Here is a 17428-nt window from a genome sequence, read left to right on the forward strand (position 1 = left end):
TCCTGTTTCATCCTTTATTTGCAAAACATAAAAATTTCAGGGACGTTTTAATGTTAATGGGATATAAACAATAGAAATCACAGAAAAAGCTTTCAGAGTTTGCTAGTTTGTAAAAATTTAATATTAACAACTATAATTATTTTATATACACATACAATATTTTAGCATAGCACACAAATACATTATGTACATCTGGACACCACAATTTAACAAGTGCAAATGATTTAAGAGACAGCAGCAGAAACATGGCATATCTGAAAAAAAAATCTCAGATATTCATAGTAAAGCCTTTTTATACCTTCTATTATACTTTGCAGAGGGAAATCACAGCCTGTATGATCATATGGAAATGAAATCTCAGCATGTGAGGTAGTGACAATGGGCCTCATTCACCAATATTTTCCTAACATTTTTCTTTAATTTGTTCTTGAAAAAGGTCCTAAGAAAAAGTCTACATCAGGTTCATGAGATGTTTTAAACCACATGATTGTTTGCTCCGTTGTGCTCTTGAGTGTGTGTACGTTCTGTTCTTACCTAAGAGCAAATCCCAAATAAGAAAACATTGGTGAATGTCAGAATCTTCATTAAAAACTATGTAACTGGGTTTTAAGAAGAAATTCTTTCTTCTAAAAAATGTTTTCTTCTAAAAAAAACAGTTGGTGAATGAGGCCTAATGTCATTTTAAACCAAAAAATCAGATTTGGCCCTAAAGTGAGTTTAATCACTGTTATGATACGATTGGAATTTGGCTGTTCTGATTAGTGTGTTACACTATTGAAGAGGTACTGAATTGTGTGAGCATTTTTGAAGGCATGCTAAAGCAGAGTGATCTCACTGGGAGGAAGAGTGAGTCTCTTCTCCCGCACTGACAGCATGTTCTCCATGTGCATGGCGACGACACGGCACAGCTCCAGACTCTGCAGTGACACACACACACAAGGATACTCAGAAATCATCCACATGGGCATTTAGCCATTTGAAAAAGACTTGCTTTATGAATGTTGACATGAGAGTATGCCAGCCTGATTCATCTCATGCTAATAAAAGACCACAGAATCCTACCAGATCGCTTTTCTACTTAATATAATAATCTTTGATGAACATTTACAGATGATACCTGGTCTAAGTGCAGTTGCGTGATGCGTTGAGACATTAGATCCCCCAGCATTATCTCAACATAAGGGTAACTGGAGCCAGCCGTAGGCCTCTGGGTCCTTGTGGACTGCACTTCTTTCAGGGGGAATTTCACTAGCAGCTCCTGGAGAACAAGAAATTAGTTCATCAACTGTATCTTCTTTTTTAACAATAAAAAGAACATCTTGCCAGTTGACTTACATGTGTTTCTTTGTTTAGAAAGTTCAGTCCATTTTGATTGACAGCCAGTATGCAGGGGCAATCAATGGAGCTGTTGCTGCTGCTCTGTAGGTAGAAGAACGAGGAGCCAAACATGGGGAAGGCGCTCACAAGTCCTGTAAAAGTTTAAAACAGTGACCATAAGTGCGGTACACCATGAACCTTCATATTCATGCCGTTCTCTTCCTTGTTACTGTTTTCTAAGAAAAAAGCTATAACAATATACTGGATTTGTGAGTTCCTCACCCAGGAACTGGGCTCTGGCCTGATGGGGGCTGAGTGCCTGGACCTGTTGCATGTGCTCGGTCACCATGTTCAGCCACTGCTGGGGGCGCTGCTGCCCATACAGCTGGAGAGGCATGCAATCCTGGACCTCACGGCTTACACGCATAGAGGGAAGGGAGAGGTTATTGGAAAGGAGAAGACTTAAAGGGGAATTCCACCGAAAAAATCCACAACTTTGTATCCCTTTTTTGCATTTTCTCAACTACTAATAACTACAGATGTGTTATGTGTACTGGCAGTAATGTTAGTCATCTGGCTTATTTCTGCATTAGCCAGCTAGCAGGTAAAACATTTCAAACAGCCCGCCTTCATGCATTCACCCTTGTATGCCCTCCCGCCTTCTAGATACATCTCTGAAGGGAGTTTTCTTAGTTTATAAACTGGAACATTTCACTCTTGCCCTTTATTATATTGAAGCTCATTATTATATTGAATATATTTTTTTAAATACTTTAAAAGAAAAGTTTTTAACAACTGTATATATATCTTGCTTGGTGCGCTTTCCACCAATAAATGGACAGCTTTGCGGTCTGTGTAAGGTGTGGGAATGTAAGGCAGGCATGTCCAGTTGTATTGTGGTAATGTGGTTGCAGGTTTTCATTTCAAAGTGCGCACATACAATTAGTTGTTTGATTGACTGAGACTGACTGATTAAACAAACTGAATCAGATACTCCTGCTTATCTAAAATTAAGGGCAAGCTTTAGCCTCATTGGCACAGTGAAATTTGTGATGTAAGGCAACTGAATGCTGAATTACATGGTAGGAAGATAAATGGAGTCCTTAGCGCGATGTTGCAGCGCAGCCAATTTTGACACCTGCTGAAGCTGCTGCTCACTGGTCTTCCCCTGTGGTACAACACTGAAAAGTCCTTTTAAATAGTCAGGGGCAACCTGCAAAACAAAACATATCAAAATAAATTATCACAAATCTGTGAGAAAAGCCAAATTAATAAGCACATCAATGCATCACACACCTTGCTACTAATGCAACACCTATGCCAAAACTTCAGGTTAATGTAGTTTGTACCATATTCATACCTGATTGAAATGGACTGTGACTCCAAGCTCATTGTCAAACTTTAGTGGCTGATTCCAGATCACTCTTCTAAACCACAGACTGTAGTTGCTGTCAATAGGCTCTGCCTCGGTGACAATATCCAAGATGTACTCTCTTTTGTTCAGTGGCCGAACATTCTGACCTACAGTTTGAGAAAGTGATCAACTCATTTTTGCCCTCTGATCAATTCCTATTATGTATCAGATGAAATACATTTCATTGCTCACTCAGTTATCAAAAATCAATTCGTTTTATTAAGCCAAGACACTACAAGTGAATAGGCAAAATTATTATAGGCAAAAACATTATATCTAAATATGCCAATGTGAATACACACTCCAGAGAAAGGATTTTACAGATTATTGAAATCAATTTTTTATTGTTTAATCAAGAAAGTCCTATGCACTGTTATTATTAAATGATTTCATTTAGTAGTATATAACCTAGAAGTAGTACATAAACCCAGAAATAAGCAATATATCGAAAAATGCTCCTTTAATATCCTTCAAAATATACAGGGTGTTTCAAAGATTAATTTGATTTCAAAGCGCCATATTTTTACAACCATGAGGCGCCTAGGAACCAATCACATACCAACTCAAAGAGGGGCTCATAGAGTTTCTGACTGTCATCGGAAGATTGCTCCCATCAATCTGTGAGGAGATGAGACCCCTGAGCAGGAAACATTTTGCGTTTTTCCACTTCAATACGAGTGAATCCATCATAACAGTGCAACGTGAATTTCATCAGCAGTGAACCTCCAACAGCTCAGTTCTCAGCATTCATCTGTTTGTACAGCTGAGGTCATATTGAGCACTTGTAATATTACAAAATAAACTTCATTAATAACCTCACCTAAACCTTTACAATTTACTGCATTGTTCTGAAATGATTTACAAGTGAAATAAATCATTTTGGGTTTTTTATCACCCTGTATTTAGGAACGAACATTTCAAATTTCATGGATGTAGACATTCTACAAGCTGAGATTGTTGGTTCTGAATACAGAGAAAAACAGATTTTTGAGAAAAAGTTTTAACAGGCCTCAGAATTGCATTAGCCAGTGAGATTTCATGCATTATTTGTTTGAATGTTGTCATTACTTAAAAGGAAATAGTCATATATGGATATGCTAGTTAGATTTTTCAGAAAACAAGTTTTTCAGTGATAAAAGTATGTGAAACCCCCACCTAATTACTGGGTACAGGTGTTTCAGCTGCACCCATTGCTAACAGGTGTATAAAATCAACCACATAGCCATACAATAATCACAGACAAGCAATGGCAGGAGAATAGGTCATACTGAGAGCTCAGTGATTTTAAATGTGGGACTGTCAAAGGATGTCACCTTTGCCACAAGACCAGTGGTTCCCAAATTGTCGTATGTGTACCTGTCGAAAAACACTGAGGGTACATCAAAAACTATTGACATTAATCTTCATTTAATTTAATTTCATCAACTGGCTACACAATTAAGCCAGAGCTTCTCAGATACAAGCAACACATATAAGCTTCCAGCACATGGCAAACTGGTGTTCTAACAGTAATTTACTCTTTCATCATAAGGTTGTATAAGAGAAAAAAGTGTTTCACTCTGGCCCCTTCTGAGCTCCTGTGTTCAGTTTATCGTGTGCTTCTGTGTGTGTGAATGAAGTGTCCTTTACCAACTGTTGTTAAGGCCTGTATGATGCTTGTTAGTCATGCACTTGAGTTAGTTTCATTTTCACAGACGCAGTTTTAGTGAGTTATCTGTATTCTCAAGAGTGATGAATCACACATCACTGCCCAGCAGTCTGATGCACGAATCTGGGTTTACAAATGATTGAATGGGCACAAATTCGAAGAGACAATCCAAAATCTTGTGGAACCCCTTCACAAAAGAATTGAGGCTGTTATATTGTATATATTAATACCAATGGTTTTAGAATGGGATTTTTGTGATCACAAAGAGAAAACACGTTATAGATGCAAAAAAAATTCTGAAAAATATTTGAAACGACAGGATCAAATCATCATTTAATCTAGCCTTAAACATATGTTCTCACCTCTGTTTGTGACAACAAATATGGCATATTCATCCATGGCCTCCTGGTTGTGTAGGCCCATCTCATAGCACAGCTCTTCAATGGCATCCAAAGCAACCTATATATAACAGTAACAGTGGTACAAATAGCTCAAATATAATGTAATGAACATAACATAAACTCTAGTGAAAAAGTAAAAACTCACTGAGCAGGTCTTAATTTTCAGATGACGCTCAATACCACCAGGGAGGAGAAACAGCTGACGTTTGGAGCTCCTACCAGCCTAGACCATAGAGAGGTGGAATTTAAGCAGGGGCAGGAACAATCCTGTTACTTGACTAAAGAACAAATACAAATAACTTACCAACATAGCCTTTAGTTCCATGCTGTTAGGATACTCAATACGCCCGCCGTACTGGAATGTCTTCCTTAAATTCTGCTCACAAGCGTTGGCAATACCTGGCAAGAATAAGAACCTTCTCATGTTTACGCAAGAAGTTAAACTTAATTTTTAAACTGTTAAACTGCAATGTTTATCATACCTTGAAAGTGGACTCCTGGGCTTGCACAGACATCTTGGAGGTATTTCAGCAGATAAGGCTTCAGTACTTCTGAGCAGCGATAGTATGTAGTGAGGATGTAAAGGAGCCTCCATCCCCTTTGACAACTGTCCCTGAACAACACAAAACTCTAATATCACTTTGCCAGGCCGACTGATTAAAGTCCAAGCATTAGATTTTTCCAAAAGCAGAGAAAACTGAGTTTATACGTTTTGGAACTGGTGTTTCCAGTGATCTGCTTGAGGACCTGGCAGTAAGCTTCATCCCTCATTAAACCATATTCACCACTCAGCTGCCAAAGACATATAACTCACATTAGAGAAGAACCCGATTCTTTTTAGAAATGATGAACAACAAGTCTATTTTGTAAGAGGGTGGCGTGTTTTCATGTACCCTCAGTATGGTGTTGACGATGTCTTGCTCAGTTTGGCCTTTCATTGGGTAGTCCCCCATAAACTTCATTATAGCTGGAAAAGGTTTTAGACAGGAAGACATATGAGATACTTATCAGTTTTATGCAGACAGACAGTTCAGATACATTTGTCTTTTTCTTGAGTTTTAAACAGCAAAAAATAAACAGCAAACATGAAAAAACTTTTAATTTGTGTTTTGTAATGCATTTATGTGTAAAAATAGATAGGGATGCTAGTTCGGGATCTCCTAGTCACACGATACTACCAACACTGGAATTGAAAGGCTAAAACAAACTTCCTCCAAATCATTTAAAGCTGCATCTTTTTTCACATGCAGTTATCTTAAATGAGAAAATAATGGTAGAACTATGTTCCCTAATAAAATTCATTTTTGAGGGTGCCTCCTTAGTGACAGTTTAGCATCTTTTTTTCTGAGATACTACCAACACTGGAGTGGTGAAGCCTACAAAAAAAGCTTCCTCCAAATCATGTGAAACACTGCATCTTGTTTTGTTGACTCTCTTGCAGTCTTCAAACACAGACTGAAGACACGTCTTTTTACAGCATTTAAGTGAGCACTAAGTATTTATTGTAACATATTGTACTGCACTTATTGAAACTGTATTCCACCATGTTCAACTGTGTCTTTTCTTTAGGTATCAACATGGGCTTTTGTTTCTAGCAATATCTGAGCTCAGGACTAGCTTTCTCTCTTATCTATTTGTAACCAGCAAAAATACCTTCTTTAGGTAGACAACAAAGCAGTTTTTGTGAGTTTCTCTGGATAAGAGCATCTGCTAAATGCTGCAAGTATAAAGTTTTTGTTTCCATATTTCCATTAGACAGTACAGTTCCAAGAATTAGCTCCCAAAAAAGCAGGAATAAAACAGAAGTACAGTCAAGTAAACATCCAATGACATATTACACCAGACATTTACACCTGGAATGTTTTCCATGTTGATGAGATACCCTAGCTAACAAACTTTCATAAGAGGCAGTTCTACCATTCTTTCAGCCTAGGTATTTTAGAAGACTTCTAGTGTTTCAAAAAGATTGCAGCCAATACCAGGTCTGTGTACCTGCCCCTGGTTAAATGTGTCACAGTCTGTCTATTGCCTAGTAGACACAACTGCGGACAGACTTGTAAGACTTTCCCCAATCCAAAAACACCACAGCATCTTTTCAAACTGCCACTAATACAACACCATTGAACAGCTGAAAGTGCTTGAAGGAGAAGGCAAACTGCCAGTTCTGATATGTCTGTTAACAGAGGCCTGCAATGGCTAGCATCACGCTACGTGATATAAGGAGGACCATCCTACCTATCTTGAGAGAGATAGACCAATTATGCTCTTTTGGGCATCACTGGGGATCGAACTCACAGTCACCCAATGCTAGGTCCAATGCTTAGATTGTTACACCTCTTCTCTTTTGTTTTTTATATTCATTTCGCTTGGAAAGTGATATTTCTATGAATGTAACATTCAAGTACTGGAATTTAGTTCATAATTGCAATGATGTTCACAACAATAAACTGTGAGTCTGACACTTACCCAGAAAAATGTCTGCAGCCACCTTGTTCATATTTTCATCCGTGAACTCAATCAAGGACTGCTGGATAGGAGACTTTTCAAAACACCAAATACAATTAATGCCATGTAATCACAAAATGACTCTGGTATGGGAGTTTTTAATAACAGCCTATAAAAGGTACTTAATTGTAATGAAATACTGCAATAAATGACATCAACTGCATCTTTATTGTGTACCTTAGAAAATTTCACCATATCTGCTGGGTCCTTGGTTTCTTTTCCTTTCTTTGATTTCTGCTTATAAGAATCACTGTAAAATACGGCAAGAGACAGGATGCCTGGTATTGAAGTATAATTGTTTCTCATGGCTTATAACAGCCCACTAAATCCACTATAATAGTCCCACTGTAATTTCTATATAAAGCGACTGACTGACCTGGTCTTTCTCTGAGCATCTCTGAAATATTTTTTGGCAAACTCCACCATGTTGTATTGGCTGTCATGGAGAATCCTTTCATCAATCTCCATGTCACTGTAGTCTTGATGGGCCTCTGTATACTCACTGACTGGTGAGGCCACCTAGAGAGGAGGTACACTAATATGTTATTAACAAATCCTTTTTTAATCCTGAGTAAAGCCCTACAGAAGCTATTTGATGCAATTTGTATCACATTCAATATTTTTGGAAAAACATCTTGCTGGAATACTGCAAATGTTCAATTTGCCATTTAACATTTTTGAGTTTACTGATCCTACTACAAGTATATGTTTCTCAGAAAAGATCTGTAGCCTCATGAAACTGTAAAGAGGCAGTGATTATAGAGTCTAGATTAAGCCATAATTTGACTACTAAAAAGTGCTATGAAATGATACTGAGAGTCCTTTTATATCAGAAATACATACTTCAATGGAGCGGTCCAGCTCATGGGCAGCAGCAGTAGAGCCTACAGCCACAGCTAGAGCAGCAGAAGCTGCCACACGACCCTGCTTATTCTTGGGCTCCTCTTTCTTGTCCACAGGGAGGTTTATGAAGTCTGGAGCAGCCACTGGCTGGACAAACTCAACAGGGAAAACCCCTGCACGACCGTGAACCGCTCCAAACTTCCAGCCTTAATTTGGCAAACAGAAATCATGTAGGAACGTAGGTTGGCACATTGTTATAAAATATGAGGAAAACACACTGAAGAGCATGTGAGACACACTACAATTCAAGCATAAAGTAGATAGAGAATTCAAATAATGGCAAAAAAGCAGAAAAGTAGTTTCAACAGCACTTCATGCAGGCACTCAGTGGACACCAACCCACCAAAGTCAGGTGTGTCTCTCTTTAACTCTTCAAGAAGCATGACCTTCTTTTTCACAATGCAACCATAGCACTGGCCTGTGGAACAGTCACAGGAGCTAGCAGTCAACATTACGGTAAACATACATAAATTACACAGTAGGGGTGGGCAAAATGGCAGAAATATAATACTGTGATAATTCAGGATATTTTTACAATATGTAACATATTTTGTTTACCTGAGATTTAATACGTTGGAACACTTTGGCCCTGAATGTCCCCATTTTGACTATACAATCTACATAATGATTTTATTCAATATTTCACACTGTAGTGCACTCTACACTCTGTAGCTACAGTTAACCAGGCCTAATTATGCTCTTTGTAATAAAACAAACACAATTGGTCAGTGTTCTTTAAGTACTGATAATATCCACAATGAGCTCAGAAAAGCATATTGTGACATAATTTATCACAATAACAAGAAATATCGCCATACTGCCCACTCCCACCTCCCAATATCACAGTATCACATCTTGCAGTTTACCTAAAAGGTCTGTGGACCAACACTTATATATTCTACTCAGCAAGTAATCTTAAGACTGTCAATGGCTTGATAAACATTACAGTCAACTACATCATACTGCTTTCATAATATGACGCCCATGCTTTCACAGTGTGACGTTCATGCTGAAGAACTAGTAATTATTATTCTCAGCTTCAAATCTTTAAATCATTTTGATGACGCATTTAGATAACACCTTGGCTTCCCAAATACTGCTAAAGTGTGCGTTCCTTAGGGCGTGTGACAGACTTGGTCATTAACAGCCTCACCTTCCTCGAGGCCCTCCATTTTCTGCAAGCGTATAATGTCTCCTTTGTGGAAACTCAGCAGCGTTCTATCATCTGTAATGTAATTACGCACAGCAACCACATAGTCTGAGTCCTAGAGCAAAAGAGAACTCGATTACTACAAAACTCCACCAAGATTATTTCCCTCACTGCATTTGTGCAGTGAAAGCTAACCTTCTTCAGCTCGGTGATGAAGTAGTCAATCATGGTCTTCACTTGAGGAGCTTTGGCTGAGAAGAGTATCAGTTTTTCATTGGAGAGGTTGAACTCCAGCATGTTCTTGGAGGGAATGGTGACAAACATGATATCCGTGTAGCTGTAATTGGAGGAAAACACATAATCATAATGACACTGTGGTTGATGCTGTGTCTTCAGTAGAGACAGTACTGTGCAGAAGTATAAAGAAGCCAAGAAAATAGTTTAAGACTATTTGTCTTGGAGTTTATCTTGGAGATTGTGGTCAGTCATTCGTGGCCAGGGGTCTAAGACCAAATAATTGGCCTTGCTCTGTTTGCATGAGTAAAATAGCCCTTATCCTCTCCCATCAATCAGCACGATCCTAGCTAATGCAGACATATGTCTGCGTACGTAACATAAATGTCAGTTAATATACTTGACCAAGCATGTTAAGCTATCCAGTGAAGTTTTGTTAACAACAGTTCAATAAGGCAGTGGTGCCTCATGTGTCTCGATAGAAGCTCATGTTAACCTTCACACTCCAAGCTTGGTCACACTGTGTGATGGAGGGACATCTAACTAGCAGATGGACCTGGCAACAACTAAACTGGGGGGAAAAAGGAAAAGTTTAAGCTAACAAATCACAAACCTCAAATCACAAATACAAAATGTATTTATTTGTAATTGTTTTGATGTTGTTTTTAGCAAATAAATGCTAACTACCCAAATAAACAGATTTACATATCACTTTCTCAGATGCCTACTACTTTTGCACAGCACTGTAGTTCTCCTCTGCTTCAGCCTACCTGTATGGTCTTAAAACTCGGAAGTAATCTGGGGCCACTGCACTGCTCCTCACCATCTTTAGCAGTTTAATCCCCCTGTGGGACACAGAGAGCACCTGGACCCCAGTGCCAACACTGCCCTGTAACACGAACACAACATACACACACAAACAAAAAGCTCTTGCTTCAGAGAAACCTAAGACTTTGATTGGAGAATAAGAGATGAGCCAAGCACAGTTCCTCACAGAAGCAGGAAAAAGACGAGAGAAGTAGATCTCCCAGCTGTCCCTCGCCGCGGTGACAACCTTTTTCTTCACATTCTCGTCTTGAGTCATGGCGGCCGCATCAATGTTGTTCTCATCTATCACAATGAGAAAGATACATCAAGGCCAGGCCTTAATAATGTATTGGCTCTTATTCTGAGCCATCTTGCTCAATCAGAATTACGCTGCATACCAAAGAGGGATTTCATTTTCTGCCTCTCCTCCTTCGTTATCCGAATGCAAGCCTCAGAGAACGTATCGTGGACAATCTGAAACAAGAACCTATAGTTAGCATGGCGAAAAAGATCCAACTAGCTGATCCAGCGAAATAATTTCTGGAAACAAAAACGCACACCTGCTTGAAGAGGAGATCTAATACTAGTGGATGGTTAAAGCTGTCCTTAGGATAGAAAACCTACAATGAAAAATAACATGACACTACATCACTGAACAGAACATTTTAAATGCATTTCCTGACTCACACACACACACACACACACACACACAACCCTAACCTCTTTTCTCAGGTATATTTTCCAGGGCACGTTTGTATAAGTGTAGTGCTCCTCACTGCTCCTCCTGTGGAGCTGAGTCTGAATAGTTTCCTCTTCAACTGGAAGTTCTCGAGACACTGAACAAACAACTCCTCATTACTTACAACAATGCAACAAGAACTATGCAAGTATCCTTAGTGTTGATATCATTTCTAACAGTTCATTCATTTACATGCACCCAATAATCCGTTATCTGATTACAAAGGTCATGTGAACAGCATACTCTGATTTCTTAGATAGGATTAAAATCTGAAATTTGACAAAGAGAACTGAATTTTAGCTCAGCAATCATATTTCCTAGTGCATATAGTATACTCATACTCTGATTTCTTTTTAGATTTTTCAGTCTACACAGGTGCGAAAAGTACCGGAAATAACCAAGTAGTGTTTAACACAGCACCCATGAGACGAACTACATACATGACAAAATGAAGAATTTTAATGTTCTTCATTTTGTACTTGATGTACATTCATTCTTTTGGGTAAAGCAACTCGATGCCTTAAAAAAACGCTGCAGACGTTTACATCACGTTTTTATCCTGTGAGTTTTTTCGCTGGTTGTATAGCAGAAATCTGATTACTGCCCAACTCATGTAGACCCAGAGCTTTCCCAATATCTGACGACTCAAGTGCATGTAAACATGGATTACTGACAAAATCAGATTTTTTGCAGTAATGGGATTATTAAGTGCACATAAACGCACTCAGTGATGCAGTGATCGGGCATTTTGATCAAAAACTATCTGTTAAAGTACTGTGCAAATGTCAGAGACAACCAGACCATTTGTTTAATTTCCTGTCAAAGGTTCATCAGAAAAAAGTATTTTCAGCATGTAGTGTGACTACCCTTCATCTTTATTGTAGTTTCCATTTTTTTGGAGACTCGCTTTCAGTCTTTGAAAGAAATATGCAGAGATGTTTTTCCACATCTCCAATGTTCAGTCTTAGAAGTTAGTCACTTTTTCTGCTTTCACAATCCAAGTACTCTCAATCATGTTCAATGATGTTGAGGACTGGGTGCTGCGATGGTCAGGCCATTGTTCTGAGAACAGTAACAGCTTCGATGTTTGATTTGCATATTTTCTTTTTTTCTTTTGTCTGTTCCTTTTCTTAGCAATGGCTTCTTGACAGCTACACATCTAGTCAGACATGGTGTTGAGTTCCTTCTCACAGTAGAAGGATGGACAGAAACACGTGGATTTTTTGTCAGATCTGAAGCAAGAGTGGAGCTTGATTTTCTCTTCTCTCTCAGAGAAAAAGGCTTTTAGTACTCTTTATCTGATGGTAATGCATATCTTGTACATAAAGGTAATTCTGACTGGAAATTAATGAAATGCAGGTGGTCTCTGACTTTTCCTCAGTGCTGTATCTATTTTGTAACTCACTGTACTGACCAGGTGCAGGGGGTGGGGATCTCTGACTGACAGCAGGCACTGGAGGTGACCTTTTGGGCTTTATGCTCTTTACTGGATGTAGTCCTCCAGCCTCATCTTTAAACTCCCTCACACTTGAAGCAGTAGGAACTGGACCGTAAGTCTTCTTTTGCTGGATATTGAAGACATTAAGTACATATTGGTAATTCGCACTAGGTATTTAGTTCATAGTAACAAATAAAAGGTGTTATGTTGGCTTTAACTGATCTACCCGAGGTGGTGGAGAACTCATCTGGTCTTTAAGGATCATCAAAGCTTCATGGTGTGGATCTGGCTTCTTAACAAACACTTTTGTTTCTTTTCTATGATGATGAATATGAGACGAAAACAACTTCAATGTGCAAGTTATGGAGTTATAAACAGCTTTCACTAGCTTTGTGACTCTAAGCAGATACAATTAGTTACTACTAAATAAACATTTCATAATGTGAAATTTTGGTATTGTTTTATTAGTTATCTGTCCTGGCTATTGACCATGATCGTCAAATTGTTTAAAAAGAGAGCACAAACCTTGGGATCTCTACTGGCTTGACAGGACCGGGCTGATACTGTTTGATTATGTCTTTGATGTTGTGGCTTGGTTCTAGATGCTCTGAGTTTGAGATGGTGGACTTGACTACATTTTCTGTTGGTACTGTCCTGGATGGGCCTAAGTATAAGATTTACATGAATAAGTTGAGGAAGCATCACTTATACAACCTACATAATTGTAAAATGTGAACAAAGACCAATGTGCACTTGAGGGTTAAAGACCCATGCTAAAATTTGTCTAGAACAAAAAAACATAATATCTAAAGCAATCTGCTCAAAGGGAACCAACATGCCAAATGTTGCATCTAGGAATCTATGACTGGTTCATTGCCTTACTGTGATGACGTCGAGAAGGCCTGTTTGCAGGGGCAACAGGAGCTTGAGTGTACGGTATTGGTCCAGTTTCAAACTTCGTCTGTGAACGAAGCTCAAAATTTACTGGAAACATTCGATAACAGTGCTAAATATGGAATTATGAAGTGACTTGATAACACAACAGATGAACTAATGGTATAATGCCATCTAAGGATATTTATAGACATATATAAGACTTCATATATTACATATAATTTATATACACACAGTACGGTGCAAAAGTCAGAAACCACTTTTCACTTATTTAATTTCCTATCAAAATGGCCCATAAATACAAGTCCCTAATTTTTTTAAATTGCTGAGGAGATGTAATTTAAGACAATCCACTTGCATAGGGAAGTGGAAAGACAAAGAAGCAGATCATGAGATGCAGAAAATGCAACCAACTTCTAAGACTGAACTTTGCAGATGTGGAAAAATATATCTGCAGTGTTCTGTGAAAAACTGAAAGAAAGTCTCCTGAAAAAAATGAGAGCTGTAATAAAGGCAAAACACTAACTACTGAAAAAAAACATTTAGTTGGTAAGGATTTACTTTGATAAATAATTATCTCTGACTTTTGCATAGTACTATAAATTATATATTATTTCATATATTATATATCATAAGATTTGCTAAATGATTCTGTTAGATTTGTATAGAAAGCGCCTCTGGAGTAGATCATATTTCCATTCAGCCTTGATATACTCACGGGGCTGGATTGGCCAGAGTGAGACATTGGTATATGCTCGCTGTGATGAGGGGGACCAGAGTACGGCCCTCCCACTGAATTATACATCTGCTGCTGAAGGGCCATCGCCTGCATGGTCATTTGTTGAGCCTATTATGCAGCACAACAGACCAGTAATTAGATATGTAACAGGGTGCATTCTGAACAGAATCAAACATGAACAACTTTCAGACTGTGAACCAGGGCTTTTACAATACTCACCAGTATAATTGCTTGCTGATTGATGATGGCTTGCTGTTGCTGTGCTAAGATGTTGTGATCCACTCCTTTTGTAATGATAAAAAAAATTGAAGACAATACAATAATCTTTTAAAGGAAAAAAAAATTCCATGCTGTAAAATAATCCTCACAGAATCAAGCTGTGCCAACAGCCAATATGGACAGTGATCTCTTGCATCCATACCTGGCACATCAGTCAGTGGTGGCACATTAGGTAAAGCTGGAATAGGTGGCATAGCAGGCAAAGCTGGCATAGAAGGCATAGCTGGCATTGAAGACACTGAAGGTTTTGGGGAAACAGGGGGTGCTGTGGGCACTGAGGTTATGGATGTAGGTGCAGGCATAGTGGGCACAGAGTGCATAGCTGGCATAGGAATAGGTGGCATCATTGCTCCTCCCATAACAGGTAAAACGGGTACGGCTGAGAAGAACAAGTGAAGCTCAAGATCACTGTAACATTACTTCCTTACAAAATCCTGACAGTGGTGGTGATAGGAACCAGGAGTTTTGATGTCAATAACATATACATTTTATTAACTATTCAAAATGACCTACATGTGTCTTCTGAGATTTAATATGTAGTTCTGATAATACAGTTGTAATGTAGTGAAAAATCTGGAAAAAGTATTTGTGGGTACTAATTATTCTCAGAATACCCTGAGTGTATCCCTACACTATGAATAAATTTAATAAACCTTATTTAAAAAACAGTTGTAAAACAATGTCTCAAGCATCAGGCAATGTAGTTCTAAGTATTTCTTATAATAATTTTCTGTAAAGTGGCTTTTAGAAACATGCTTTGGATGTCTGGTTCCTATCACTACTGTCAACAATTCTGACTCAGTACGTTTCTCTGCAAATGGAGCATTTCAGATCAAACTACTCTAAATAACTTTGTTATAACCACTGAATTATGCAGATTTTTGGTGGAAATCCCTTTCACATACTCTATGCCTTTAGAATAAAGGCAAAGAAATAAAATGCATTATTTATTCTAAATACTATGACAGTTGGAAGTGAATACAAGTAAGCACACAGGCAAGAAGCGAAATGAACAGTGCAGCAATGGAAATCAGTATCATCACATTGATCAACATCCACAACCACATTCAGTGCAGCACAGCAACTCAACATTCACTTCATTTCACATGCAAAATCCATTGAAATGAAAAGCACGATTCCAAACAAACTGGAAGCCTGAATTCCATTCCGCAGTGGAATTGATTGCGTTTAGGAACCAATTGACACAAGGGCTTCCATGCATAATTCATGGATGGTGAAAAGAGAGCAGGGAGGGGAGTAGAAGCACGACTCACCGCCGGGCTGCAGTCCAGGAGGATAGGGCCTGCTGGACTGCTCCTTCTCCTCGTCACCATTCCCACCTCCAACTCCACCGGCTCCCTTCATGCGGCTGGATATGCTGGCTGGCTTCTCTAGATCCTGCTCCAGAGATAAGGCAGAGAGGAACAGGCTCTCACCCAGCCAGGACCCCTTCCGTGCTCAGTCACGGGAGAATTCAATCCTCCCCCTGGGAGTACCTTATACTCTCTAAGAGAAGCTTAGCTTGCTAACTATTACCACAAAACATCTGGCTTCCACTTTCTACTTCAAGGCATTTCAACTGTCAAAAACTCTTGATTTGTGTTGCGCACTATTTTAAATTTCTGGAGACAATGTGGATGATGTTTTATGTTAACCTGTTGGCTTCCAAGTTTCTTGCGAGTACAGTTCACCCATTTATGCCCAATCTTAATTCAAGCCTTTTGCTGGACAAGAGCCATTACACTACAGGTGTATGAAAACAGCTTTTAAAAGGATAATGGTTTAATGATAATGGCCTAGCAGATTAAGTGGAGCTCAATGCTGCGAGAAATACGGTAATCCAGTAACCTAACCTCCCTTAATTCTGGAGGCCTGGTGTTGAGAGAGCATTTGATACTCAATCACTTACACTCCTGGGTTCAAATGATCTGCACAAACTGCCAGAACTAACCACTCATCTTATTATTCATACTATCCGTATCATTATTATTTCATAAAAGCCAGTACGCTTGTGAATACTCACAGGTAACTAACCAATCAATGCACCCTTCAAACTGAATAAACGGAAGTGTATGAGAAAAATCAGATGGCAGAAAAGGAGCTAGAGGGCCTTACCCCACTGCCATCAGACAACACGGGGTCAAACAGACTGTCCAGATATCGGTCCATGCCTCTCTGAGTTGGAGCCTCGCTGAAATCCGACTCTGTTATTGTAAAATATGAGAGAAAATGGAGGTCATGCATCTGGACCTGGAGATAATAAGTGAACTACACAGTCCCATGTGTATAGTCAGGAGAGTCTCATATTCAGCTGTTTACCACAAGGGGTTTGTGTCACAAAGCACAATTTATTGCTTGCCCAGCTAACATTAAGCTTAGTTCAATTTAACCCTGAATTTTCTGTTTCACGATGGGGGGTTCACTTTTTACCAAACTATATCACCATGGCAACTTATGCTGCATACCTAATCTGCCACAGAGCAACGTACCTTTGGGGCTTTGAATTATGTGGAGCTATTGGACAAATCGGGACCAAGCTTCTGAATGATTAGTGACTGACTGATCTCAGATGACTTTGAATATTTAGCAGAGGAAATAATATTACATACAAGTAAAAATATAAAGTAATTAATTTGTGCTTAATATGACCAGGGACATTAACAATAAAAAAGGTCTGTTTTGATTTCAGGATCAACGTGTATATGTAGATCTGTAGATCTATATAAGATGAATATGTAAATAAACAATGTGTTAAAATGTACAAAGAGCAGTGCAATCAGACCGTGGCTGTAGTATCCATCTGAATCTGGAAGACTGGTGCTGGCAAGCGTTGGGGGAATGAGGAGTGGGCTATCATCATCTGAATCAAAACCACTTCCAAACAGAGCCCTTTGACAGTAAGAACAAAATATCAATGTCTGTACAACAGAAACGACTACGGAAGATGGAACAACTGCACG

The 17428-nt window shown here is 38.8% G+C and overlaps 1 protein-coding gene across 1 annotated transcript in view; it reads right to left on the minus strand.

Annotated features, from left to right (window-relative positions):
- Positions 1 to 674: 674 nt before the first annotated feature.
- myo15aa (myosin XVAa) overlaps positions 675 to 17428 on the minus strand; it is a 52180-nt gene continuing 35426 nt past the window's right edge. Inside the window, exons 32-65 of the mRNA XM_037535531.1 lie at positions 17251 to 17357; positions 16584 to 16672; positions 15743 to 15866; positions 14611 to 14847; positions 14409 to 14473; positions 14169 to 14297; positions 13439 to 13517; positions 13082 to 13220; positions 12783 to 12873; positions 12533 to 12683; positions 11100 to 11215; positions 10940 to 10999; positions 10778 to 10853; positions 10567 to 10682; positions 10343 to 10461; positions 9534 to 9675; positions 9342 to 9453; positions 8532 to 8606; positions 8129 to 8334; positions 7662 to 7804; positions 7463 to 7535; positions 7247 to 7319; positions 5674 to 5747; positions 5490 to 5572; positions 5263 to 5393; positions 5085 to 5179; positions 4926 to 5003; positions 4742 to 4838; positions 2678 to 2838; positions 2397 to 2530; positions 1600 to 1733; positions 1336 to 1469; positions 1118 to 1258; positions 675 to 917 (exon numbers count right to left, since the gene is read on the minus strand). Coding sequence (XP_037391428.1) covers positions 816 to 917; positions 1118 to 1258; positions 1336 to 1469; positions 1600 to 1733; positions 2397 to 2530; positions 2678 to 2838; positions 4742 to 4838; positions 4926 to 5003; positions 5085 to 5179; positions 5263 to 5393; positions 5490 to 5572; positions 5674 to 5747; positions 7247 to 7319; positions 7463 to 7535; positions 7662 to 7804; positions 8129 to 8334; positions 8532 to 8606; positions 9342 to 9453; positions 9534 to 9675; positions 10343 to 10461; positions 10567 to 10682; positions 10778 to 10853; positions 10940 to 10999; positions 11100 to 11215; positions 12533 to 12683; positions 12783 to 12873; positions 13082 to 13220; positions 13439 to 13517; positions 14169 to 14297; positions 14409 to 14473; positions 14611 to 14847; positions 15743 to 15866; positions 16584 to 16672; positions 17251 to 17357 — 3886 coding nt within the window. The 3' untranslated portion in view covers positions 675 to 815. The remainder of the gene's footprint in view (positions 918 to 1117; positions 1259 to 1335; positions 1470 to 1599; positions 1734 to 2396; positions 2531 to 2677; positions 2839 to 4741; positions 4839 to 4925; positions 5004 to 5084; positions 5180 to 5262; positions 5394 to 5489; positions 5573 to 5673; positions 5748 to 7246; positions 7320 to 7462; positions 7536 to 7661; positions 7805 to 8128; positions 8335 to 8531; positions 8607 to 9341; positions 9454 to 9533; positions 9676 to 10342; positions 10462 to 10566; positions 10683 to 10777; positions 10854 to 10939; positions 11000 to 11099; positions 11216 to 12532; positions 12684 to 12782; positions 12874 to 13081; positions 13221 to 13438; positions 13518 to 14168; positions 14298 to 14408; positions 14474 to 14610; positions 14848 to 15742; positions 15867 to 16583; positions 16673 to 17250; positions 17358 to 17428) is intronic.

Source organism: Pygocentrus nattereri, chromosome 27 (assembly GCF_015220715.1).
Source record: "Pygocentrus nattereri isolate fPygNat1 chromosome 27, fPygNat1.pri, whole genome shotgun sequence".
NCBI lineage: Eukaryota > Metazoa > Chordata > Actinopteri > Characiformes > Serrasalmidae > Pygocentrus > Pygocentrus nattereri.